The sequence below is a fragment of the Salvelinus alpinus genome, chromosome 4 (assembly GCF_045679555.1).
Source record: "Salvelinus alpinus chromosome 4, SLU_Salpinus.1, whole genome shotgun sequence".
NCBI classification, from domain to species: domain Eukaryota; kingdom Metazoa; phylum Chordata; class Actinopteri; order Salmoniformes; family Salmonidae; genus Salvelinus; species Salvelinus alpinus.
In genome coordinates, this window is record NC_092089.1 from 83650826 (window position 1) to 83678554 (window position 27729).

The window sequence follows — 27729 nt, forward strand, 5'->3', positions numbered from 1 at the left end:
AGAGAAATATACACACTATTACTGCTGCTGCAGACACTACAGAGAAATATACACACTATTACTGCTGCTGCAGACACTACAGAGAAATATACACACTAGTACTGCTACTGCACCACACACACACACACCTGAGTGATTCTGTTGTGATTGGCTAGGAACATGGAGAGGTTCTGTGACTCCTGGATGGACTGAGGGTCGGCCATCTTCCTCAGGAACTGAGCTGCCCTGAAGACACAAATAATACCACAGATCTAATTCTGTAGCAGCATCTCACAGCTTCTGTTTTACTGAGCCGCCCTGAAGACACAAATAATACCACAGATCTAATTCTGTAGCAGCATCTCACAGCTTCTGTTTTACTGAGCCGCCCTGAAGACACAAATAATACCACAGATCTAATTCTGTAGCAGCACCTCACAGCTTCTGTTTTACTGAGCCGCCCTGAAGACACAAATAATACCACAGATCTAATTCTGTAGCAGCACCTCACAGCTTCTGTTTTACTGAGCCGCCCTGAATACAAAAATAATGCCACAGATCTAATTCTGTAGCAGCACCTCACAACACTGTTTAACATGAGTTAATTGGGTGCATCTCAATAGTGGGGTAAATTGGCCCTGTCACTCCGTCACTTTCCTTCATTTGAGCTAATGTGAAGGAACTAGACAGGTGAAAGCAAATTCCCCTTAGCCTCTACTACACTTCCCCTATCCTGTGTTTTCAGGATCAGTGCAGGTATAGGAGAGGTGATAGGGAGAGGAAGCCACTGCAGACTATTGAGATGCACCCTCCATATTGTGTCTGTCTTCCCTCCGTACCTTTTATAGGCAGAGTGGTCGTTCTTGACGCTGCACTTCATGTTCTTGAGTTCGTCGAGCACAGCGAACATGTTGATGAACTTGCCCAGGGTGAGGAGGTAGGCTTCAGAGACAAAGTCTTTCCTCCGCTCAGCGTGGCAAAGACGCTTCACCTCCCCGCAGAAACGCTCGATAGCCTTACGCTGCAGGGGAGGACAGGGGAAAAGGAGACGATAAAGAGAGAAGAGGTTCTCAGATATATTTAAGACTCATTTATTTGTTCATTCATTCATTACTTCAATCAAGGGGAAATGATATGATTGACTGACAGTTCTAATTCAAATATGATACATTTAATGGGTTGTTCATTCATTTTATTAATGAATCCATCACTGGTCTCTCACCTGGAAGTACATGAACTTCATGAGCTTGGTGACCTCTGGTTCCAGCACCTCCACAGTCTTCTCATAGATCTCTACCCTGTTGGGCTGCTCGTTACACTTAACCTGGAGAACAGAGGGGAACACAGCCTGCTCACTCAGATCTCCCTAACGAGCACTGGGATGATAAACCGAAAATTATCACCACAACGATCACTTATCAGACATTTTTCTTATCGTTCATTACGATAAGCAGCATATAATAGAGAAATGTGAAATGAAATGTAACTGTTTTTCTGGGTCATTTGTGATGTTGTATTTGTGTTTCCCATGATTGTGTTATACAGTCATGGCCAAAAGTTTTGAGAATGACACAAATATTAATTTTCAAAGTCTGCTGCCTCAGTTTGTATGATGGCAATTTGCATATACTCCAGAATGTTATGAAGAGTGATCAGATGAATTGCAATTAACTGCAAAGTCCCTCTTTGACATGCAAATGAACTGAATCCCCCAAAAAACATTTCCACTGCATTTCAGCCCTGCCACAAAAGGACCAGCTGACATCATGTCAGTAATTCTCTCGTTAACACAGGTATGAGTGTTGACAAGGACAAGGCTGGAGATCACTCTGTCATGCTAATTGAGTTCGAATAACAGACTGGAAGCTTCAAAAGGAGGGTGGTGCTTGCAATCATTGTTCTTCCTCTGTCAACCATGGTTACCTGCAAGGAAACATGTGCCGTCATCATTGCTTTGCACAAAAAGGGCTTCACAGGCAAGGATATTGCTGCCAGTAAGATTGCGCCTAAATCAACCATTTATTGGATCATCAAGAACTTCAAGGAGAGCGGTTCAATTGTTGTGAAGGGCGCCCAAGAAAGTCCAGCAAGCGCTAGGACCGTCTCCAAAAGTTGATTCAGCTGCGGGATCGGGGCACCATCAGTACAGAGCTTGTTCAGGAATGGCAACAGGCAGGTGTGAGTGCATCTGCATGCACAGTGAGGCAAAGACTTTTGGAGGATGGCCTGGTGTCAAGAAGGGCAGCAAAGAAGCCACTTCTCAAGAAGCCACTTCTCAAGAAGCCACTTGAGTAAAAACATCAGGGACAGACTGATATTCTGCAAAAGGTACAGGGATTGGACTGCTGAGGACTGGGGTAAAGTTATTTTCTCTGATGAATCCCCTTTCCGATTGTTTGGGGCATCCGTAAAAAAGCTTGTCCGGAGAAGACAAGGTGAGCGCTACCATCAGTCCTGTGTCATGCCAACAGTAAAGCATCCTGAGACCAGTCATGTGTGGGGTTGCATCTCAGCCAAGGGAGTGGGCTCACTCACAATTTTGCCTAAGAACACAGCAATGAATAAAGAATGGTACCAACACATCCTCCGAGAGCAACTTCTCCCAACCATCCAGGAACAGTTTGGTGACGAACAATGCATTTTCCAGCATGATGGAGCACCTTGCCATAAGGCAAAAGTGATAACTAAGTTGCTCGGGAACAAAACATCGATATTTTGGGTCCATGGCCAGGAAACTCCCCAGACCTTAATCCCATTGAGAACTTGTGGTCAATCCTCAAGAGGCGGGTGGACAAACAAAAACCCACAAATTCTGACAAACTCCAAGCATTGATTATGCAAGAGATGGGCTGCCATCAGTCAGGATGTGGCCCAAAAGTTTATTGACAGCATGCCAGGGCGGATTGCAGAGGTCTTGAAAAAGAAGGGTCAACACTCTGCATTGACTCTTTGCATCAACTTCATGTAATTGTCAATGAAAGCCTTTGACACTTATGAAATGCTTGTAATTCTACTTCAGTATACCATAGTAACATCTGATAAAAAATATCTAAGGACACTGAAGCAGCAAACATTGTGGAAATTAATATTTCTGTCATTCTCAAAACTTTTGGCCACGACTGTATGTACATTGCCTTCAGAAAGTATACAGACTCCTTGACGTTTTCCACATTTTGTTACATTGCAGCCTTATTCTAAAATGGATTTAAAAAATATATATTATATCTACACACAATACCACATAATGACAACGTGAAAACAGGTTTCGATTTATTTGTTTAAATAATGTATTAAAAATATAAAAAAATATATACCTTATTTACATAAGTATTCAGACTCTTTGCTATGAGGCTCGAAATAGAGCTCAGGTGCATCCTGTTTCCCATAATCATCCTTGAGATGTTTGTACAACTTGATTGGAGTCCACCTGTGGTAAATTCAATTGATTGGAGATGATTTGGAAAGGCACACACCTGTCTACATAAGGTCCCACAGTTGACAGTGAATGTCAGAGCAAAAACCAAGCCATAAGTTTGAAGGAACTGTCCGTAGAGCTCAGAGACAGGATTGTGTTGAGGCACAGATCTGGGGAAGGGTACCAACACATTTCTAAAGCATTGAAGGTCCCCAGGAACACAGTGGCTCCACCATTCTTAAATGGAAGATGTTTGGAACCACCAAGACTCTTCCTAGAGCTGGCCGCCCGGCCAAACTGAGAAATCAGGGGAGAAGGGCCTTGGTCAGGGAGGCGACCAAGAACTGATGGTCACTCTGACAGAGCTCTAGAGGTCCTCTGGGGAGATGGGAGAACCTTCCAGAAGGACAACCATCTCTGTAGCACGCCACCAATCAGGCCTATATGGTAGAGTGGCCAGACGGAAGCCACTCCTCCGTAAAAGGCAGATGACAACCCGCTTGAAGTCTACGAAAAGGCACCTAAAGACTGAGACCATGAGAAACAAGATTCTCTGGTCTGATGAAACCAAGATTGAACTCTTTGGCCTGAATGCCAATCGTCACGCCTGGAGGAATCATGGCACCATCTCTACGGTAAAGCAAGGTGGTGGCAGCATCATGCTGTGGGGATGTTTTTCTGCAGCAGAAACTGGGAGACTAGTCAATATCAAGGGAAAGATGAACGGAGAAAGTATAGCGAGATACTTGATGAAAACCAGCTCCAGAGCGCTCAGGACCTCAGACTGGGGCAAAGGATCACCTTCCAACAGGACAACAACCGTTAGCAAACAGCAAAGACAACGCAGGAGTGGCTTCGGGACAAGTTTCTGAATGTCCTTGATTGGCCCAGCCAGAGCCTGGACTTGAACCCCATCGAACATCTCGAGAGACCTGAAAATAGCTGTGCAGCAACGCTCCCCATCAAACCTGACAGAGCTTGAGAAGATCTGCAGAGAAGAATGGGAGAAACTCCCCAAATCCAGGTGTGCCAAGTTGCAGCGTCATACCCAAGAAGACTCAAGGCTGTAATCGCTGCCAAAGGTGCTTCAAAAGAGTACTGAGTAAAGAGCCTGAATACTTATGTAAATGTAATTTCCGTTTTTTTAAATTTTTATAAATTAGCAAACATTTCTGAAAACCTGCTTTTGCTTTGTAATTATGAGGTATTGTGTGTAGATTGATGAGGGAAAAAACAAAGCTGTAACTTAACAAAATGTGACAAAAGTCAAGGGGCCTGAATACTTTCTATTGCTTGTGTTTCTTGGCCCAAGCAAGTCTCTTCTTATTGGTGACCTTTAGTAGTGGTTTCTTTGCAGCAATTCTATTCTGAACAGTTGATGTTGAGATGTGTGTTACTTGAACTCTGTGAAGCATTTATTTGGGCTGCAATTTCTGAGGCTGGTAACTCTAATGACCTTATCCTCTGCAGCAGAGGTAACTCTGGGTCTTCCTTTCCTGTGGCGAGCCTCATGAAAGCCCGTTTCATGCACTTGAAGAAACTTTCAAAGTTCTTGAAATGTTCTGGATTGACTGACCTTCATGTCTTAAAGTAATGATGGACTGATGTTTCTCTTTGCCTATTTGATCTGGTCTTGCCATAAAATGGACTTGGTCTTTTACCAAATAGGGCTATGTTCTGTATACCACCCCTACCTTGTCACAACACAATTGAATGGCTCAAACACATTAAGAAGGAAAGAAATTCCACAAATTAACTTTTAACAAGGCACACCTGTTAATTTAAATGCATTCCAGGTGACTACCTCATGAAGCTGGTTGAGAGAATGCCAAGAGTGTGCAAAGCTGTCATCAAGTTAAAGGGTGGCTACTTTGAAGAATCTCAAATATATTTAGATTTGTTTAACACTTTTTTAGTTTACATAATTCCATATGTGTTATTTCATAGTTTTGATGTCTTCAATATTATTCTACAATGTAGAAAATAGTAAAAAAAATAAGAAAAACCCTTGAATGAGTAAGTTATCGTTCCATTTATTGTTATTGCATCAATTCAGGCAATTTATCACGATATGGAGTTTTGTCCATATTGCCCAGCTCTACCCCTAACTGGTGACTGAGATAGCCAAATGGACCCTGTGTGTCCCAAATGGCCTCTATGGTCCCTGGTCAAGAGTAGTGCACTATTTGGGAAGCAAACACATGATGTATCCCTGAGGCTACAAATTCAGCTCTAATACATTATAATGCTATTAACAGCTTGGTTCCCTTTCTGGCTGATATACAGGTAACTGCCTAAATAAAGGTAACACCAACATGAAGTGACTTAATAGGGCGTTGGGCCACCACGAGCCAGAACAGTTTCAACCTTGACGTAGATTCTACAAGTGTCTGGAACTCTACTGGAGGGATGTGACACCATTCTTCCACCAGACATTCCATCATTTGGTGTTTTGTTGATGGTGGTGGAAAACGCTGACTCAGGCGTGGCTCCAGAATCTCCCATAAGTGTTAAGTTGGGTTGAGATCTGGTGACTGAGATGGCCATGGCGTATGGTTTACATAATTTTCATGCTCATCAAATCATTCAGTGACCACTCCTGCCCTGTGGATGGGGGAATTGTCATCCTATCCCCCACTGTTCTGGCTCGTGGTGGCCCAACGCCCCATAGTTATGGTAGCCAAAATAATGGCCAAAATAATGGTCAAAATAATGACATGCCCAGCATTTTTATACATGACCCTAAGCATGATGGGATGTTAATTGCTTTATTAACTCAGGAACCACATCTGTGTGGAAGCACCTGCTTTCAATATACTTTGTATCCCTCATTTACTCAAGTGTTTCCTTTATTTTGGCAGTTACCTGTAAAGTAGACTGTGGTTGTAGAGTGGTGAGTGACGTGGTAAAAATAGACTAATTTGCATGTTTAGGGTTTAACTGTTGAAGTGAGAACAAAACAGATGAGGAACGTGTGATAAAGTCAAGGGTTATTGAAAGAGCACCCGTCTACCCTTCTCATTGCAGAGTAGGCTTGGGCGGTATACCATATACCGGAGTATTTGGAAATAGCCACGGGAAGGTTTTTCAATACATTTTTAGTTTGTTAATACATTTGAATATTTGTAAGTACTTTTTATGTAAATACCTGCAGTCAACTTGTGCAATATGTTGCGTTCTTCATTTCACCTGTCACATCATTTTTCATTACGAAACTTACCGGTAGTCCCCAGTCACGTGGTGTTTGTTTACAAGCACACAACGACGAGAGACCAGAGCTTTTTGAGTCACTCAATGTTGTGCAGCACACACCATGGGTAATCTAGCTATAGTATGGAATTCACAACTAAATGTCTGCCAGCTAGATATCTTATAACTATTAAGTTAACACCCTAACATGTGCTAAATGCTCTGTAGTTGTGCATTTAGTAGCTATCTAGCTACGTGGTTAGCTTCTTCCAAAATCAAGCATCGCTTGGCAACAGCAGAGAATCCCCTTCTGGATCAAGGGCCTTGCTGTCTGTCTTATATTTGTTTTGTGCGTTCAGCAAACTGTGAGTAGCATTTTTTAGTTACTAGTATACTTTTATGAGCTGGGATGTCTGTCCTGCAAATAGTTTATGTCAGAGACTGTATAAAACCTTCGCAATGCGCTCGTTAGCATTTAGTTAGCATTGTCTTTGGGATACCGCCCAAGCCTATTGCAGAGTACCTTTTCTTTGTTTATGCTTTCACTATCTTGTGATTGTGTGAAAGTGAGGAGAGAGAGACAGTGAGAGAGAGAGAGTTACCTGTGGTATAGCTCTTGAGCAGCTTCTCCAGGTGTAGAGCATGACAGCGTACTCATGGCCCTCCTCCAGCATCTCATTCTGGCAAGAGAGAACAGACAAAGGGGTTATACGCATTAGACACACAACACAGACCATCCTATGATGGATGCACCAAAATGTATGCATATTATCTTGATTAATCTTCACAAGTATGTTTCAAACATAAAATTGTTATTAAAATAGTGTGTTATAAAATGCTTTCTGTGTAATATCTCCTCACACGTGCATTCACTAGGGTGAATATTCTCTAGTGTGGAATACACTTCTCTAGACAAATGAGGAACCTGAGGTCTCTGTTGGAAAAATAGATAATTTATCTGAATGGAACTTCCTGATTTAAAAGTGTATTTAAGAGACAGTTTCCTCTTCTGTCAGTCAAATCACACTCCCTATTCATTACATTCAGGAAGAGGTCTAGCCTAGTGACTGCCTGATTCATCCCTCAGTGTGTGTGTGTGTGTGTGTGTGTGTGTGTGTGTGTGTGTGTGTGTGTGTGTGTGTGTGTGTCAACAGAAACCGCTAACAAGGCCAAACCCTCAGTGCAGAAACGACAATAAAACACCCAAACACAAGGCTCTTTTGTGGTGGGTGTGTGAATGTGTGTGAGTGTGAGTGTGAGTGTGAGTGTGAGTGTGAGTGTGAGTGTGTGTGTGAATGTGTGAATGTGTGTGTATTAGCCAAGAGTTGAGAATAATGATGAAAAGGATCTGAGAACCATTCCCTAACTGTTCCCATTGAAAAACTAAAGTATCCCTGTGTCCACAAAGCACAGAGGCCCAACTCCAAACCGCTCCCTCGGCCCCATTCCAAACCAATCCCTCCCGCTTGCTTCCTCACCATGCTAGAGTGGACAGTAGCCTGCTCTATATAGCGAGCTATCCCCGTCACAAACGCATTCCTGTCCTCAAAGTTTGTGTCGAAGTTAGCCTAGAGAGAACAAGAAAGAGAGAGAGAGAGTTTAGTACTCTTGCAATTAATTAGAAAACTCAGAAGTGTGTGTGTGTGTGTGTGTGTGTGTGTACCTGGTACATGATGGATGAAGGTGGAGGTTCGATGCAGGGCTGCTGGTCAGGGAGGGGCAGCTCTTCCAACAGATCCACATTAGACAGAGCATCCTCCAGGGTCACGTGGGTCGTCATGGCTACAAGAGGTCACTCACACAACCGGCCAGTCTGACAGAGAGAAAGAGACAGAGAGAGAAGAAAACTACAAACTCTCAGTAAAAAATTATAATATATATATATTTTTAAAGAGGACAAATCCCAATCTATAAACCAGTATAGATTCCTTCCACCAGGAGAACTGTCATACATTGGCTGGTATTCACTCTCATTTCCTATTTAGGAACCACTTGCTACAGCACATATCTGTCTGTCTGTGCACCTGTAACCTGTACATCTGTCTGTCTGTCTGTCTGTCTGTGCACTTGTATGTCTATAACCTGTACGTCTGTCTGTGTGCTTCCCTGTCTCTCAACACAGTGTGGGGGAAGTGTGGGCACGGCATGTTTCCCTTTTACAACTGGCAGATAAATGTCATCAGACAAACAGCCTTTGTGACACCATGAAAAGACAATAGTGAGAACAAGACATGTTGTAATGCTAGACAACGCTGTCATTCTTGAGAGAGAGAGAGAGACAGAGACAGAGAGAGAGAGAGAGAGAGAGAGAGAGAGAGAGAGAGAGAGAGAGAGAGAGAGAGAGCAGTAAATCGCCTGTGTTTAATTGTCGTTCAGACATGATACTGCTGAATGTTGCATAGCACACTGGTATACATGATGGTATCATGTTCTGTCTGCTCTGCACTGAAACCAAACTGCTGAGTAGGCTAATTCACATGCAGACAGGTAGGTCATTAACACTTGATTGAAGATTGACAAAAATGGTGCTGAAAGGCACACCTATAGCTTACCAAACAGCACTGCTGAAAGGCACACCTATTGCTTACCAAACAGCACTGCTGAAAGGCACAACTATAGCTTACCAAACAGCACTGCCGAAAGGCACAACTATAGCTTACCAAACAGCACTGCCGAAAGGCACACCTATAGCTTACCAAACAGCACTGCCGAAAGGCACACCTATAGCTTACCAAACAGCACTGCCGAAAGGCACACCTATAGCTTACCAAACAGCACTGCCGAAAGGCACACCTATAGCTTACCAAACAGCACTGCCGAAAGGCACACCTATAGCTTACCAAACAGCACTGCCGAAAGGCACACCTATAGCTTACCAAACAGCACTGCCGAAAGGCACACCTATAGCTTACCAAACAGCACTGCCGAAAGGCACACCTATAGCTTACCAAACAGCACTGCCGAAAGGCACACCTATAGCTTACCAAACAGCACTGCTGAAAGGCACAACTATAGCTTACCAAACAGCACTGCTGAAAGGCACATCAATCAATCGACTACACTATTGCTCTCTTGCACACAGAAGCCTTGTATACCGGATTGTCAAGAAGACCATAGACCCTTACAGCCAGTCTGGTCTGGGTCTGAGCAGGAACAGTGTGTCTATGTCCCAAATGCCACCCTATTCCCTACATAGTGCACTATATAGGAAATAGGGTGCCATTTTGGACGACACAGTGTGTCTGGCCCGGGGCTTAGCCTCTACATCATGTGCCTCTCAGGAGTGTGTTTTTAAGTCTGATCTGACAGACAGGGATTGACACGCCTGATAAAAATCGGCTTAATTTCCTCCAGCCAGAAGAAGGAACAGTAAGGGCGACAAAGGACGGTGAGGAGGGGAGAGGGTGAGGAGGGGAGAGGGTGAGGAGGGCAGTGGGTGAGGAGGGGAGAGGGTGAGGAGGGGAGAGGGTGAGGAGGGGAGAGGGTGAGGAGGGGAGAGGGTGAGGAGGGCAGTGGGTGAGGAGGGGAGAGGGTGAGGAGGGGAGAGGGTGAGGAGGGGAGAGGGTGAGGAGGGGAGTGGGTGAGGAGGGGAGAGGGTGAGGAGGGGAGAGGGTGAGGAGGGCAGTGGGTGAGGAGGGGAGAGGGTGAGGAGGGGAGAGGGTGAGGAGGGCAGTGGGTGAGGAGGGGAGAGGGTGAGGAGGGGAGAGGGTGAGGGTGAGGAGGGGAGAGGGTGAGGAGGGCAGTGGGTGAGGAGGGGAGAGGGTGAGGAGGGGAGAGGGTGAGGAGGGGAGAGGGTGAGGAGGGCAGTGGGTGAGGAGGGGAGAGGGTGAGGAGGGGAGAGGGTGAGGAGGGGAGAGGGTGAGGAGGGGAGAGGGTGAGGAGGGCAGTGGGTGAGGAGGGGAGAGGGTGAGGAGGGGAGAGGGTGAGGAGGGGAGAGGGTGAGGAGGGCAGTGGGTGAGGAGGGGAGAGGGTGAGGAGGGGAGAGGGTGAGGAGGGGAGAGGGTGAGGAGGGCAGTGGGTGAGGAGGGGAGAGGGTGAGGAGGGCAGTGGGTGAGGAGGGGAGAGGGTGAGGAGGGGAGAGGGTGAGGAGGGCAGTGGGTGAGGAGGGGAGAGGGTGAGGAGGGCAGTGGGTGAGGAGGGCAGTGGGTGAGGAGGGCAGTGGGTGAGGAGGGCAGTGGGTGAGGAGGGGAGAGGGTGAGGAGGGGAGAGGGTGAGGAGGGGAGAGGGTGAGGAGGGCAGTGGGTGAGGAGGGCAGTGGGTGAGGAGGGGAGAGGGTGAGGAGGGCAGTGGGTGAGGAGGGCAGTGGGTGAGGAGGGCAGTGGGTGAGGAGGGGAGAGGGTGAGGAGGGCAGTGGGTGAGGAGGGGAGAGGGTGAGGAGGGGAGAGGGTGAGGAGGGCAGTGGGTGAGGAGGGCAGTGGGTGAGGAGGGGAGAGGGTGAGGAGGGCAGTGGGTGAGGAGGGGAGAGGGTGAGGAGGGGAGAGGGTGAGGAGGGGAGAGGGTGAGGAGGGGAGAGGGTGAGGAGGGGAGAGGGTGAGGAGGGGAGAGGGTGAGGAGGGCAGTGGGTGAGGAGGGGAGAGGGTGAGGAGGGGAGAGGGTGAGGAGGGCAGTGGGTGAGGAGGGGAGAGGGTGAGGAGGGGAGAGGGTGAGGAGGGGAGAGGGTGAGGAGGGGAGAGGGTGAGGAGGGCAGTGGGTGAGGAGGGCAGTGGGTGAGGAGGGCAGTGGGTGAGGAGGGGAGAGGGTGAGGAGGGGAGAGGGTGAGGAGGGGAGAGGGTGAGGAGGGGAGAGGGTGAGGAGGGCAGTGGGTGAGGAGGGGAGAGGGTGAGGAGGGGAGGGGAGAGGGTGAGGAGGGCAGTGGGTGAGGAGGGGAGAGGGTGAGGAGGGGAGAGGGTGAGGAGGGCAGTGGGTGAGGAGGGCAGTGGGTGAGGAGGGCAGTGGGTGAGGAGGGGAGAGGGTGAGGAGGGGAGAGGGTGAGGAGGGCAGTGGGTGAGGAGGGCAGTGGGTGAGGAGGGCAGTGGGTGAGGAGGGGAGAGGGTGAGGAGGGCAGTGGGTGAGGAGGGGAGAGGGTGAGGAGGGGAGAGGGTGAGGAGGGGAGAGGGTGAGGAGGGGAGAGGGTGAGGAGGGGAGAGGGTGAGGAGGGCAGTGGGTGAGGAGGGGAGTGGGTGAGGAGGGGAGAGGGTGAGGAGGGGAGAGGGTGAGGAGGGGAGAGGGTGAGGAGGGCAGTGGGTGAGGAGGGGAGAGGGTGAGGAGGGGAGAGGGTGAGGAGGGGAGAGGGTGAGGAGGGCAGTGGGTGAGGAGGGCAGTGGGTGAGGAGGGGAGAGGGTGAGGAGGGGAGAGGGTGAGGAGGGGAGAGGGTGAGGAGGGCAGTGGGTGAGGAGGGGAGAGGGTGAGGAGGGCAGTGGGTGAGGAGGGGAGAGGGTGAGGAGGGCAGTGGGTGAGGAGGGGAGAGGGTGAGGAGGGGAGAGGGTGAGGAGGGGAGAGGGTGAGGAGGGCAGTGGGTGAGGAGGGCAGTGGGTGAGGAGGGCAGTGGGTGAGGAGGGGAGAGGGTGAGGAGGGGAGAGGGTGAGGAGGGCAGTGGGTGAGGAGGGGAGAGGGTGAGGAGGGCAGTGGGTGAGGAGGGCAGTGGGTGAGGAGGGGAGAGGGTGAGGAGGGGAGAGGGTGAGGAGGGGAGAGGGTGAGGAGGGGAGAGGGTGAGGAGGGGAGAACCCAGCTAACATTCTAGGGAGAGAGAACGTTTTTGTAATGTTACCCGTAATGGTCCCCTAATGTTTGAGTGTCCCGTTTTTTGTTAGTCAGGGGAACGTTCTATGTTAGCAAAAACCTTCTGAGAATTTTTTGGGCATGTTTTGGTGTTAAAGTTAGTGTCACACCGAACTTCTCTAGAACGTGGTTACAATGTTCTCAGAATTTGAGGGAGACTATTACATCAACGTTCCACCAAACCATGGTTGCCATGTTATCAGAAAATACAATATTAAATGTTCTAGATACGTTTCATGGGACGTTACAAGAACATTCATGTGTCCAGTTTTCTGAGGGTTAGAAAAATATTCCATAGGGCCTCCCGAGTGGCGCAGCGGTCTAAGGCACTGCATCGCAGTGCTAGAGGCATTACTACAGATCCGGGTTCATTCCCGGAGTCCCATAGGACGGTGCACAATTGGCCCATCATCATCCGGGTTAGGGGAGGGTTTGGCCCGGGTGCCTAAGGGCTGACCCCGGTCCCCAGTTGAGCGGTGTATCCTCCGACACATTGGTGCTGCTGGCTTCCGGGTTAAGCTGGCAGGTGTTAAGGAGCGTGGTTAGACGGCTCATGTTTCGTAGGACGCATGACTCTACCTTCGCCTCTCCCGAGCCCGTTGGGAAGTTGCAGCGATGATAAACATTCCATCAATGTTCCACAAAAAAAAAAAATAATAATCACCGTAACAGAATTACAGAAACTGAATTGGCTACAATGGCAAATCATAATCACAAACCACAGTTGGGTCAATCCTAATTTGAGATCTACACACACTCCTAACTCATATTTATGTATAACTGATGCATTGATATTAGGTCTGTCCTCGACTAAAAAAAAATTATTGGAGGAAAATTTAAACGTGTATTTTTCCATACATGTGACTCGTTTCAGGAAACTAGGAGTATGTTGCCGGTCACTACTTCACAGGAGAGGCATTTGAACGTAAACATTTATTTTTATCAAAATGCGTTTTTTTGGCAGGAATGTCTTCTGGAACATGTGAACTTTCATGTGCCTTAATAACAAACGTGTATGCCATCTGTAAATAAGAATAAAATTGTTAAATTACAGGCCTAGTTGATTTAGCCACAGAAAAAGTCAGGAACCTTCCTACTAGCCATGATAGTGGCTATGATGATCTTCACTATTATTCAACAATGTAGAAAATAGTAAAAATAAAGAAAAACCCTTGAATGAGTAGGTGTGTCCAAACTTTTGACTGGTACTGTATATGTGTTACTGCTCAACTAAAAAAAATCTCAGTCGACCAACAGCCTAACCACAAGTCGAATAATTGAGGTCAGTCCTAATTGATAGATAATGTGGAAATCTCAATTACGCAAAGATTGGCAATCTGTGTCATGTAGTGGGAGTGGGGGAAAATAAGAGTAGGAGGGGGAGGAGGGTGACTAAGTGCAGGAGGAGGAGTGACTGTAGACAGAGGAGGGGGAGGAGAGGGGCTGAGTGTAGGAGGAGGAGTGACTGTAGACGTAGGAGGAGGGGGAGTGTAGGAGGAGGGGGGGGAGTGACTAGACGGAGGAGGAGGGGGACTGAGTGTAGAAGGAGGAGGAGTGACTGTAGACAGAGGAAGAGGGGGAACTGAGTGTAGGAGGAGTGACTGTAAATAGAGGAGGAGGGAGAGGCAGGGGAATGAGTATAGGAGGAGGAGTGACTGTAATGGAGGAGGAAGGGAGGAGAGGGGCTGAGTGTAGGAGGAGAGGGGCTGAGTATAGGAGGAGGAGTGACTGTAGACGGAGGAGGAGGGGGAGGAGAGGGGCTGAGTATAGGAGGAGGAGTGACTGTAGACGGAGGAGGGGGGAACTGAGTGTAGGAGGAGGAGGGGGACTGAGTGTAGGAGGAGGAGTGACTGTAGACGGAGGAGGGGGGAACTGAGTGTAGGAGGAGGAGGGGGACTGAGTGTAGGAGGAGGAGTGACTGTAGACGGAGGAGGAGTGACTGTAGATGGAGGATGGGGGAGGAGGGGGCTGAGTGTAGGAGGAGGAGGAGAGGGGCTGAGTATAGGAGGAGGAGTGACTGTAGACGGAGGAGGAGGGGGAGGAGAGGGGCTGAGTATAGGAGGAGGAGTGACGGAGGAGGGGGGAACTGAGTGTAGGAGGAGGAGGGGGACTGAGTGTAGGAGGAGGAGTGACTGTAGACGGAGGAGGGGGGAACTGAGTATAGGAGGAGGAGTGACGGAGGAGGGGGGAACTGAGTGTAGGAGGAGGAGGGGGACTGAGTGTAGGAGGAGGAGTGACTGTAGACGGAGGAGGGGGAACTGAGTGTAGGAGGAGGAGGGGGACTGAGTGTAGGAGGAGGAGTGACTGTAGATGGAGGATGGGGGAGGAGGGGGCTGAGTGTAGGAGGAGGAGGAGAGGGGCTGAGTATAGGAGGAGGAGTGACTGTAGACGGAGGAGGAGGGGGAGGCGAGGGGCTGAGTATAGGAGGAGTGACTGTAGACGGAGGATGGGGGAGGAGGGGGCTGAGTGGAGGAGGAGGAGTGACTGTAGACGGAGGAGGAGTGGGAGGAGAGGGGCTGAGTATAGGAGGAGGAGTGACTGTAGATGGAGGAGGAGTGGGAGGAGAGGGGCTGAGTATAGGAGGAGGAGTGACTGTAGATGGAGGAGGGGGGAACTGAGTGTAGGAGGAGGAGGAGGAGAGGGGCTGAGTATAGGAGGAGGAGTGACTGTAGATGGAGGAGGAGTGGGAGGAGAGGGGCTGAGTATAGGAGGAGGAGTGACTGTAGACGGAGGAGGGGGGAACTGAGTGTAGGAGGAGGAGTGACTGTAGACGGAGGAGGAGGGGGAGGCGAGGGACTGAGTGTAGGAGGAGGAGTGACTGTAGATGGAGGATGGGGGAGGAGGGGGCTGAGTGGAGGAGGAGGAGTGAGATAGATATCTCTATCCAAGCCATTCCTTATCATCTCCAGCCCTATACAGGATGAGAAGCTAGTCTAAGGCACGTGTCAAACTCATTCCACAGAGGGTGGAGTGTCTGCGAGTTTTCGCTCCTCAGTTGACATTGACTGATGAATTAAGGTCACTAAATAGTAAAGAACTCCCCTCACCTGGTTATCTAGGTCTTAAATGAAAGGAATAACGAAAAACCCGCAGACACTAGGCCATTCATGGAATGAGTTTGACACCCCTGGTCTAAGGAGAGCAGTGAGAGTAGAGTGATGTGGGCATTAATTGATTTGTATTCCTTTGTGATATGCATTTATGACTGCTGTTGAGAGTCAAGTTTAGATATCATGCAAATAAAGCACATTTGAGAGGCAAAAAGGAAGTGTGATAGTAAGAAAGAAAGGAGAGAGAGAGAGAGAGAGAGAGAGAGAAAGTGTGTCACGTCCGGGTCACACAACTCAATGGGTTTCCCTCGGGGCATCCTCAAAATTTGCTACCATCCTCGCCTCACACTGAGCGCACAAGGCACACACACACACACACACAGAATATATGGACTGTTTATGAGTGACATAGTGGAACACAGACAGAGGAATTCATATTCAGGGAGATATGATGGTTTGGACTGTGTGTGTGGGGCTGGGGGCACACAACTATCCTCCCACTACAACAGTAACTCCCTCATGTCACAAATCTCCATTCCAACCAACTAACAACAATACACACCTCATGAATATTCCTGAGCAAAATACATTTGGGAGGTCACATGACCCAACCTAGTGACAGATTCAGAGAAAAGAGAGGGACAAGGAATGTTGTTGCCTAGTAGGCCGCTTTCCTCGCGCTTCAATAAATTCAAGGTAGTGGTAGTAGACTACTATCTATGGTTGGGATTCAAGGTGGTGGTTATTGATAACTGGCCATGCAATCACCAATGAATCGGTGCTCAGTTTATCACTTATTAGTTCAAAAACTGAGAGGGAATAAACCAATAGGACTGGAAACAGGGTGTCGGATAGCATCTATATTAACACAGTGATGATGTCAGCCCGCAGCAAGTGTAATGGCTACCCACACAATTGGTTAACGGATTCTATACATATATAGTGCAGGATTGATGAAATACGGATACATTCCTTCATCTTTCAGTAGCTTCAGCCCAACATCACACACACACACTTATTCTGTCCATCTCCAATAAGCTACCAAGGAAAGGGCTAGCCCATATTAATATACAGCGCATTCGGAAAGTATTCAGACCCCTTCCCTTTTCCACATTTTGTTACGTTACAGCCTTATTCTAAAATGGATTCAATAAATAAAAATGTCCTCATCAATCTACACACAATACCTCATAATGAGAAAATTAAAACCGGTTTTTGGAAATGTTTGCAAATGTATTAAAAATAAAGAACAGAAATACCTTATTTACATAAGTATTCAGACTCTTTACTATGAGACTAGAAATTGAACTCAGGTGCATCCTGTTTCCATCAATCATCCTTGAGATGTTTCTAAAACTTGGTTGGGGTCCAACTGTGGTAAATTCAATGGATTAGACATGATTTAGAAAGGCACACACCGGTCTATATAAGGTCCCACAGTTGACAGTGCATATCAGAGCAAAAAACAAAGCATAAATTCTCCGTAGAGCTCAGAGACAGGATTCTGTCGAAGGACAGAATGGGGGAAGGGTACCAAAAAATGTCTGCGGCATTGAAGGTCCCCAAGAACACAATGGACTCCATAATTTTCAAACGGAAGAAATTTGGAAACACCAAGACTCTTCCTAGAGCTGGCCGCCGAGCCAAACTGAGCAATCGGGGGAGAAGGCCTTGGCCAGGGAGGTGATGGTCACTCTGACAGAGCTCCAGAGTTCCTCTGCGGAGATGGGAGAACCTTCCAGAAGGACAACCATCTCTGCAGCACTCTACCATTCAAGCCTACAGTGGGGCAAAAAAGTATTTAGTCAGCCACCAATTGTGCAAGTTCTCCCACTTAAAAAGATGAGAGAGGCCTGTAATTTTCATCATAGGTACACTTCAACTATGACAGACAAAATGAGAAAAAAAATCCAGAAAATCACATTGTAGGATTTTTAATGAATTTATTTGCAAATTATGGTGGAAAATAAGTATTTGGTCACCTACAAACAAGCAAGATTTCTGGCTCTCACAGACCTGTAACTTCTTCTTTAAGAGGCTCCTCTGTCCTCCACTCGTTACCTGTATTAATGGCACCTGTTTGAACTTGTTATCAGTATAAAAGACACCTGTCCACAACCTCAAACAGTCACACTCCAAACTCCACTATGGCCAAGACCAAAGAGCTGTCAAAGGACACCAGAAACAAAATTGTAGACCTGCACCAGGCTGGGAAGACTGAATCTGCAATAGGTAAGCAGCTTGGTTTGAAGAAATCAACTGTGGGAGCAATTATTAGGAAATGGAAGACATACAAGACCACTGATAATCTCCCTCGATCTGGGGCGCCACGCAAGATCTCACCCCGTGGGGTCAAAATGATCACAAGAACGGTGAGCAAAAATCCCAGAACCACACGGGGGGACCTAGTGAATGATCTGCAGAGAGCTGGGACCAAAGTAACAAAGCCTACCATCAGTAACACACTACGCCGCCAGGGACTCAAATCCTGCAGTGCCAGACGTGTCCCCCTGCTTAAGCCAGTACATGTCCAGGCCCGTCTGAAGTTTGCTAGAGAGCATTTGGATGATCCAGAAGAAGATTGGGAGAATGTCATATGGTCAGATGAAACCAAAATATAACTTTTTGGTAAAAACTCAACTCGTCGTGTTTGGAGGACAAAGAATGCTGAGTTGCATCCAAAGAACACCATACCTACTGTGAAGCATGGGGGTGGAAACATCATGCTTTGGGGCTGTTTTTCTGCAAAGGGACCAGGACGACTGATCCGTGTAAAGGAAAGAATGAATGGGGCCATGTATCGTGAGATTTTGAATGAATACCTCCTTCCATCAGCAAGGGCATTGAAGATGAAACGTGGCTGGGTCTTTCAGCATGACAATGATCCCAAACACACCGCCCGGGCAATGAAGGAGTGGCTTCGTAAGAAGCATTTCAAGGTCCTGGAGTGGCCTAGCCAGTCTCCAGATCTCAACCCCATAGAAAATCTTTGGAGGGAGTTGAAAGTCTGTGTTGCCCAGCAACAGCCCCAAAACATCACTGCTCTAGAGGAGATCTGCATGGAGGAATGGGCCAAAATACCAGCAACAGTGTGTGAAAACCTTGTGAAGACTTACAGAAAACATTTGACCTTTGTCATTGCCAACAAAGGGTATTTAACAAAGTATTGAGATAAACTTTTGTTATTGACCAAATACTTATTTTCCACCATAATTTGCAAATAAATTCATTAAAAATCCTACAATGTGATTTTCTGGATTTTCTTTCTAATTTTGTCTGTCATAGTTGAAGTGTACCTATGATGAAAATTACAGGCCTCTCTCATCTTTTTAAGTGGGAGAACTTGCACAATTGGTGGCTGACTAAATACTTTTTTGCCCCACTGTATATGGTAGAGTGGCCATACGGAAGCCACTCCTCAGTAAAAGACAGATGACAGCCCGCTTGGAGTTTATCAAAAAGCACCTAAAGGACTCTCAGACCATGAGAAACAAGATTCTCTGGTCTGATAAAACCAAGATTGAACTCTTTGGCCTGAATGCCAAGCGTCACGTCTGGAGGAAACGGGGCACCATCCCTATGGTGAAGCATGGAGGTAGCAGCATCATGCTGTGGTGATGTTTTTCAGCGGCAGGGACTGAGAGACTAGTCATGATTGAGGGAAAGATGAACGGAGTAAAGTACAGAGAGATCCTTCTCCCCCAATTGCTCATTTTGGCCGGGCGGCCAGCTCAAGGAAGAGTCTTGGTGGTTCCAAATTTCTTCCACTTAAGAATGATGGTGGCCACTGTGTTCTTGGGGACCTTCAATGCTGCAGAAATGTGTTGGTTCCCTTCCCCAGATCTGTACCTCGAAACAATCCTGTCTCGGAGCTCTATGGTCAATTCCTTCAACCTCATGGCTTGGTTTTTGTTCTGACATGCACTGTCAACTGTGGGACCTTATATAGACAGGTGTGTGCCTTTCCAAATAATTTCCAATCAATTGAATTTACCACAGGTGGACTCAAATCAAGTTATTGAAACATCTCAAAGATGATAAATGGAAACAAGATGCACCTGAGCTCAATTTCGAGTCTCATAGCAAAGGGTCAGAACACTTATGTAAATAATGTATCTGTTTTTATTTTAAATAAATTTGCTAAAATTTCTAAATCCTGTTTTCGCTTTGTCATTATGGGGTCTTGTGTGTAGATTGCTGAGTTTTTTTTATTTATTTATCCATTTTATAATTAGGCTGTAACGTAAAAAAATCTGTTGAAGTGTTGTGGTTGCAAGTTCACCTGACTCGTCTAAACCTCCTCTTTGGGGTGCTGCTATAGGCCAACAAGAGCTAACAGTGCTTCTAAGTGCTAACAGCGGTGCTAAGTGCTAACAGCGCTGCTAAGTGCTAACAGCGCTGCTAAGTGTGCTGCTAAGTGCAAACAGTCAGTATTTAGATAATAAGTGTGCAATGCTTGATAATGTGTGTGATTACAGAGAGGTATATTTTTTATCAATAGTGTTGGATCTGTCACATCTACTTGCATTGCTCATATCTTCACTAACGCTGCATTGCTTTAATCCAAAGCAATATCAGTTTCCATTGGCTGTAGTGACCATAAGGGGAAAAGGGATACCTTGTCAGTTGCACAACTGAAATGTGTTCAACTGAAATGTGTCTTCCGCATTCAACCCAACCCCTCTGAATCAGCAAGGTGTGTGGGGCTCCCTTAATCGACGTCCACATCGTCGGCACCCAGGGAACAGTTGTTAATGGGGGTGAACTGGGGCAGAACGGTTGATTTTTCCACATTGCCGGCTTGGGGATTCGAACCAACTACCCTCCGCCCCTTATTGCTGGGAGCCAAATTCTTCACCCACAGTCTACTCTAGTAATCCTCACATACTGTAAGTAGTTGATGGTTAAATGCTTTGTCCGGCACACTGAGAAGATCCTACATTAGTCTAATTTCTAGCCAAACAGTTAAGAGAAATTAGGACTAATGTAGGATCTTCTCAGTGTGCCGGACAAAGCATTTAACTATCAAGTACTTAAAGTATTTGAGGATTACTAGAGTAGACTGTGGGTGAAGAATTTGGCTCCCAGCAATAAAGATTTTTTTGAATGAAGGACAGAAAATGACGATGTAACTGAATGTTTACATTACCAGAGCATAATGAACAACTGAGTGTGAACACTATTTACAATTTAAAATGCGAAGGTGACAGCATTTTGGCAATAACAAGGAAACCCAAAGTGCCAAAGGTTGGGCCTAAAGTAATACAAAATGAGTGTGTCCCCCCACAGGCGTGGAAGGAAGCTAAAGTAGTTCCACTGCCTAAAAATAGTAAAGCACTCTTTGCTTGCTCTAACATCCGCCCAATCAGTTTGCTGCTTGTTCTTAGTAAACTGATGGAGAGGATCGTGTTGACCAAATACAATGCTATTTTTCAGAGTACAAATGAACTGCAGACTTTCAGCATGCATATAATATAGAGAAGGGCACTCAACTTGTACTGTACTCACTCAGATGACAGATGATTGGTTAAAAGAAATAGAAAATAAGATGACAGTTGGAGCTGTATTGTCAGATTTCAGTACAGTCTTTGATGTTATTGATCATAAATTGTTATCACATGGTTGGAGAGTTATTTATCCAATAGAACCCAGAGAGTGTTCTTCAATGGAAGCTTCTCTAACATCCGATATGTGACTGACCTCAAGCACCCAAGCTAACTGGCTAGAGAACAGCTCACGGAACATTACTCACCATATCAGAGCTGGTTAGGCTGTTATGTTATCCAGAGGGTTGGTAACTGCAACTGTGCCGTCAGATTTTTCGGTTGTAAATTCAGATCGTTTCGCTCTCGGAGCGTTCAGTGCGCTTTGGCCAATGAGTAGGGTTGATCCGAACGTTCTGACCTCACAACGGCAGTCAAGCACCCAAGCTAACTGGCTAACACTGGCTAGCTTGTTAGCTACTTCCAGACAAATGAGAACACACCACTCTGACCATTTTACTCCCCCTAGCAGAGCTGGTTAGGCTGTTTTCATGTTATCCAGAGCTTTGGTGACTGTAACTGTGCTGCTAGCAACAATTTAATTGTGCTTTTTTGCCGACGTTTACTGACACCGGCCATATTCATCAATTATTCTGCGCTCTGGCACACTCAGAGGAGAGTGAAATCAGAGTAGATGACCAGACTGAATTTACAAACGCATACAAAATGGTTAACAATAAACCATAATCCCAACTCATGACGTTACTATCCTGCACGAATCTGCAGGTAGCTAACCAACTGGATTCAATGTTAGCTAGCTAACAGTATATAGCTAGCCAAGCAAATGGCTCTGAGATACGAATAATAAGATCATACACGTAGCGTTAGATAGTGAGCCAGAAAGCTAATGTTAGCTAGCTAACAGTACACTTTAACTTGAAATGAAACCACTTTCTGTCAAAATTAGAAACATGTATTATCTGAAAATGTAGCTAGCTAGACTATCATTCATGGATGGACGTGTCTCCTGTCGAACACTATGGTTGCCCTTAGTTTGAAGATGTAATCCGGAGACAGGTGTTTTCTCCATCTCCTTAGCTATCATACTCAAATTCCACTGACTTCAAAACTCGGTCCTCCAGAAAGTGGAGAGAATCACTTAGGCAGTTTTACTACGCGATACGTGTAAAAAAAAATATTTAAAAAAGCCGCGTTAGACAGGATTACCTACACATACTGACCAGCTCAAATAGACAGAACCATGCTATATGGCAGACCAATCCAAACTCATCCCTCGGCATGTCCAGCCCACTCATTATCTCAGCCAATCATGGCTAGCGGGAAGGTTGCTAACTTTTCTGTGGCTAAACCAACTAGGCTCGTAATTTAACAATTTTATTTGTATTTACAGATGGCATACAAGTTTGTTATTAAGCCACATGAAAGTTCACATGTTCGAGAAGGCATTTCTGCCAAAAAACGCATTTTGATTATAAAAAGTTTATGTTCAAACGGTTCTCCTGTGAAGTAGTGACCCACGACATATGCCTAGTTTCCTGAAATGGGTCACATATGAACAGTGCGGTGTCCTTCAGGGCAGTTGCCTTGGGCCGTTACTCTTCGCTATTTGATTTGCTACTGGTCTTACACAAAGGTAGAATGGCTATGTACGTGGATCAATCCACATTCTACATCCCAGCACCCAAAGCCAGTGAGCTCGAAATTCTAAATAAGGAGGTGATTAATAATAAATTGGTATTAAATACATCTAAAACTAAATGCATTGTATTTGGTTCTAAACATTCTCTAAGACCTAAACTGGAGTTGTACATAAAGGGTGTGACCATTGATAAAGTTGAAGAAGCTAAACTTCTAGGTATAACATTGGATGGTCATTTACCATGGTAAAGTTATTTTTAAAAAAATTTTTAAAATCCTTATTGCTGGGAGCAAAATTCAAAGTTGTTGTGAAGATGGGGAGAGGTATGTATGTTACATAAAAAGATGTTCTGCATTTTTTTACACAAAATCAACTGTACTAGTTGTTCAGGCTCTGGTCTTGTCCCATCTTGATTAATGACTGGTAATATGGTCAAAAAATTACAGATTGTCTACATAATCAAATAACATTCAGCTCAAACATTTGTCTTGTTAGTCATTGCATTTCAAATGTGTGTGACTGTCCTTGTCTATCAGTTTTTTGTTACTTGTCATGTTTTGTGTTTTTTGTGGACCCCAGAAAAAGTAGCTGCTGCTTCTGCAAAAGTTAATGGGGTTCCAAATAAACAAATCTTTCAAGTATTACAGTCAAACAAAGTAAAATGGTTATTAATTATTTGAAAGGTGGGGAAAAATATGAATTTGAGGTTAGAGAATCGATAGGCTACATAATGGAAGACGGTGAATCTGCCATCCGTGCATCAGGCTAGAACAGCATCATGGGCCTGGGTTGGAAGGACGCATTTTACAATGAACATTTGTCTACATTGATATTTGTAAACCTGCCTTTTGTCAATGAGGTGATGCTTAACGAAAACAGTGTAACAAATTGCTGATAGACCACTTAAAGTCCTATTAGAAAATATACTGAACAAAAATGTAAAACGCAACGTGCAACAATTTCAAATACTATGCTGAGTTACAGTTCACATAAGGAAATCAGTCAATAGAAATACATGTATTATGCCCTAATCTATGGATTCCACATGACTGGGCAGGGGCACAGCCATGGGTGGGCCTGGGAGGGTATAGGCCCACCCACTTGGGAGCCAGGCCCAGCCAATCAGAATGAGGTTTTCCCCACAAAAGGCCTTTATTAACCCCCCCCCTTTAAAACGATGTTGGAGGTGGCTTATGACAGACAAATTAACATTACATTCTCTGGCAACAGCTCTGGTGGACATTCCTGCAGTCAGCAAGCCAATTGCATGCTCCCTCAAAACTTGAGACATCTGTGGCATTGTGTTGTGTGACAAAACAGCAAATTTTAGAGTGGCCTTTATTTGTCCCCAGCACAAGGTGCACCTGTGTAATGATCATGCTGTTTAATCAGCTTCTTGATGTGCCACACCTGTCAGGTGGATGGATTATATTGACAAAGGATAAAATGATCACCAACAGAGATGTAAAAAATGTGTGCACAAAATTTGAGAGAAATAAGCTTTTGTGCATATGGTACATTTCTGGGATCTTTTATTTCAGCTCATGGGACCAGCACTTTACATATTGCGTTAATGTTTTTGTTCAGTGTATGATAAAAAAATATATAAACTATAAGGAATTTAGTCTACGGGTAGAGCAAACGTTAAAGAGCTAACCTCCACTAGCGGTAGCCAATATATCTATCGGAACATTTACCTATAAAATAACAATTGTATAAATGTTGTATGTTTTATTAAGACAATCAAATGTATTGGGTGATATCGTAGTCTCTTCATGTAAAAATTAAGAAAACGCATTTTTTCCTATAGCCACTGCCACCCCACCCATCTCTCGTAGTATGACGCTATCAATACACTGCCTGAAATAACGGGGGGGGGTTCATTCCCATCACCGAATAAGTGAAGAGGCAAACGGTCGCAAAAATGAATGATCGAATCCGATGCGTTTGTTTTCAATGTAAAAAAGAAACAGACGTTAATTGCTTCCAATGGTAAAATGATGGTGCACCATGCAAGAGAGTGGAAACACACCGCAGGTTCTCTACATCCATCGCAGCCTCCCGTCGAGAAGCGAGCGTAGGCTACCCGCACATATTTGCCGTGTGCTGGCAGCATATTCCGTTACATTTTGCACTTACCTGCAACTTGCATGTCCGTCCAGGAAAATTTGGGCGGACAATGTCGAACTCCACGACGAAAATCCAATGTTTTACTGACGTTTTTTCTGGCCTTTTCCCCGACTGATGATCTCGTTTCTCTCAGCGCCTATCCGTTATAATCCACCCCACACAAAGAGCAGAAAATGGCTGCAAGTGCATTTCCTTAAAGAGACAGTTACTCACACACAGGCAGGAGGATGGAACTGTGGTGCTGAATATGGCCAATGTTGTTGCACAGACCAACACTCTACCTTGCGATGATGCTTTTGTATCGTCAAAATAAAACAATATATTTGCAATGTCGCCTATCTATCGCTATTCTCTACAAACTATTCCCCTTGAAATTATATCATAGCCATTAGGACAACATTGAAACGTGCTTCACATTCTTCCCCATTTCCATTTGATTGGATATTGCAGGATATTACTTACTTACCATGCACAGCACAGGCACCTCAATGACCCGGTTTCCAGGACAGATGGTGTCAAACTGAACTTTGATCACATCAACTACACAGGATACAGCGTCCAGTCCTTGACATAACTGTATAGGCCTAGTATGCCATCTTAGAGGCACAGGTGTTTTTAGAAGAAAACTAAATATTTTGAGTATTTCATTCAGTCACCTTACAATGGATTGTATAGAGATTTAATGGAATAGCCCTAAAACTGCATAGGTACCCTACTGTATGGAGTTATCTATATCTATCTACTCCTGTATATGTCGATCTATCTCTATTTATCTATTATATTTATCTACATACATCCATACTCCCACAGAGATCATATATGTAATTCTATGTATACTTTCTGCCTGACAGGGTATTACTATGCCAGTACTTGTACCCAGTCAGACCTCGTTGTCACAGCAACCAGAGCAGGCATGTAGGGCTGTCTGGAACCCCCAGACTCACTTCATACTTTATCAGGGCAGTGTGTTTGTGTGTCTGCGTGAGAACACTGGATACATTAAAACCGCCTACAGTTAGACTACTACAGTTACTGTATAGACAAGTGAACTGTAATGAGTATTATGCATTGTGGTTATTTGGTATTAAGACTGCAGTAGCCTGCTATACAGAGATCCTAGTACATAAGAAAGTCTGTAGATGACGGGAATAGCCTGCATTATGACATCATGGGTAAATGGGTTGTGGGTGCCCTCTGATGGTCAGACTTTGAGCGACAGACAGTAAAATCAAACAAAAGTAAGCTTATGAAACAACTAATTAACACAATAGACAGAAAAAATGTATCAAGACACAAGAGAAGTAGATTTCTACATTTTATTTAAAAAATATGGTTTGCTACAAAATAAATAGAAACTTGAAGGAAATTAATAAATAACATAAACACAGCTAGCTAAGTATATTTCGTACAGTATCTTCAGTTTGGTTGAGCAAAATTATTCTGGCATGATTTACCCCGGATAGCTGGTCAGCACACCAGGTTTGGTTGAATGGCATGTTTGTTCAGGCTCAGAGGTCTGAGAGCGAGGCCAGCTCGTGCAGCAGGAGAGCAAAGGAAGGACGGTCGTCTGGTTTCTACACAGGAAGAGACAGATCAATCACAAGACATTATGCTTAAAACACATGCTACACTAAGAGCACAGGTAAACCAACCTATCAAGCTGAATCAGTAAGGTACAGGTAAACCAACCTATCAAGCTGAATCAGTAAGGTACAGGTAAACCAACCTATCAAGCTGAATCAGTAAGGTACAGGTAAACCAACCTACCAAGCAGAACCAGTAAGGTACAGGTAAACCAACCTATCAAGCTGAATCAGTAAGGTACAGGTGAACCAACCTACCAAGCTGAATCACTAAGGTAAAGGTGAACCAACCTACCAAGCAGAACCAGTAAGGTACAGGTAAACCAACCTATCAAGCTGAATCAGTAAGGTACAGGTAAACCAACCTACCAAGCAGAACCAGTAAGGTACAGGTAAACCAACCTACCAAGCTAAATCAGTAAGGTACAGGTAAACCAACCTATCAAGCTGAATCAGTAAGGTACAGGTAAACCAACCTATCAAGCTGAATCAGTAAGGTACAGGTAAACCAACCTACCAAGCTGAATCAGTAAGGTACAGGTAAACCAACCTACCAAGCTGAATCACTAAGGTAAAGGTGAACCAAGCTGAATCACTAAGGTAAAGGTGAACCAACCTACCAAGCTGAATCACTAAGGTAAAGGTGAGTCTGTCTACTGCAACATTTCCCAAACTCTGTCCTGGGGACCCAAAGGGGTGCACATTTCATTTTTACCCTAGCACTGATTCAAATAATCAACTCCTCTTCAACCCACCCACCCACCCAACTACACCCACCCACCCAACTACATACACATACACCCCCAACTACATACACATACACCCCCAACTACACCCCCCCAACTACACCTACACTCAACTACACCCACCCACCCAACTACATACAGCCCCCCCCCCCCCCCACTACACCCACCCAACTACACCTACACTCAACTACACCCACCCACCCAACTACACCTACACTCAACTACACACACCCACCCAACTACATACACCCCCCCCCCCCCACTACCCCCACCCAACTACACCTACACTCATCTACACCCACCCAACTACACCCACCCAACTACACCCACCCACCCACCCACACCCACCCACACTACACCCACCCACACTACACTACACCCACACGCACTACACTAACAGTACAGGTGAGTCAGTAAGCTACAGGTGTGAACCAGGTAGATCATTCCCACCCACCTCCTTCCAGCACCACTACATGAGGAGGTGCACAGCCTCTGGGGCCTGTCTGGGTTTCAGCAGCCTCAGGCCTGCATTCAGGGCCTCCACCACCTCACCGTTAGACCGGTTCTCATATGGCAGACGGCCCTCCGTATACACCTCCCACATACACACACCTGGAGGAGAGGAGTGGCGAGATGGGGAGTAGAGGGGAGGAGAGAGGAGTGGGGAGAAGGGGAGGGCAGGAGGAGAGGAGTGGGGAGGGGAGGAGGAGAAGGGGAGGAGATTCAACATTCATTCA

The 27729-nt window shown here is 45.8% G+C and overlaps 2 protein-coding genes across 6 annotated transcripts in view; both read right to left on the reverse strand.

The window, feature by feature from the left end:
• Positions 1 to 24848, reverse strand: part of LOC139574565 (cytoplasmic FMR1-interacting protein 2) — a 46756-nt gene extending 21908 nt beyond the window's left edge. For 2 of the 4 annotated variants that reach the window (XM_071399273.1, XM_071399271.1), the window contains exons 1-7: positions 24673 to 24847; positions 8247 to 8396; positions 8062 to 8151; positions 7186 to 7263; positions 1202 to 1303; positions 819 to 1000; positions 129 to 225 (exon numbers count right to left, since the gene is read on the reverse strand). In XM_071399273.1, coding sequence (XP_071255374.1) covers positions 129 to 225; positions 819 to 1000; positions 1202 to 1303; positions 7186 to 7263; positions 8062 to 8151; positions 8247 to 8363 — 666 coding nt within the window. In that variant the 5' untranslated portion in view covers positions 8364 to 8396; positions 24673 to 24847. Of the gene's footprint in view, positions 1 to 128; positions 226 to 818; positions 1001 to 1201; positions 1304 to 7185; positions 7264 to 8061; positions 8152 to 8246; positions 8431 to 24672 lie in introns of all 4 variants that reach the window. The other 2 variants (XM_071399272.1, XM_071399274.1) reach the window with 2 other exon arrangements.
• Positions 24849 to 25965: 1117 nt separating this feature from the next.
• Positions 25966 to 27729, reverse strand: part of LOC139574568 (tyrosine-protein kinase ITK/TSK-like) — a 40265-nt gene continuing 38501 nt past the window's right edge. For both annotated transcript variants that reach the window (XM_071399281.1, XM_071399280.1), the window contains 2 exons: positions 27447 to 27604; positions 25966 to 26237 (listed from right to left, as the gene is read on the reverse strand). In XM_071399281.1, coding sequence (XP_071255382.1) covers positions 27462 to 27604 — 143 coding nt within the window. In that variant the 3' untranslated portion in view covers positions 25966 to 26237; positions 27447 to 27461. The remainder of the gene's footprint in view (positions 26238 to 27446; positions 27605 to 27729) is intronic.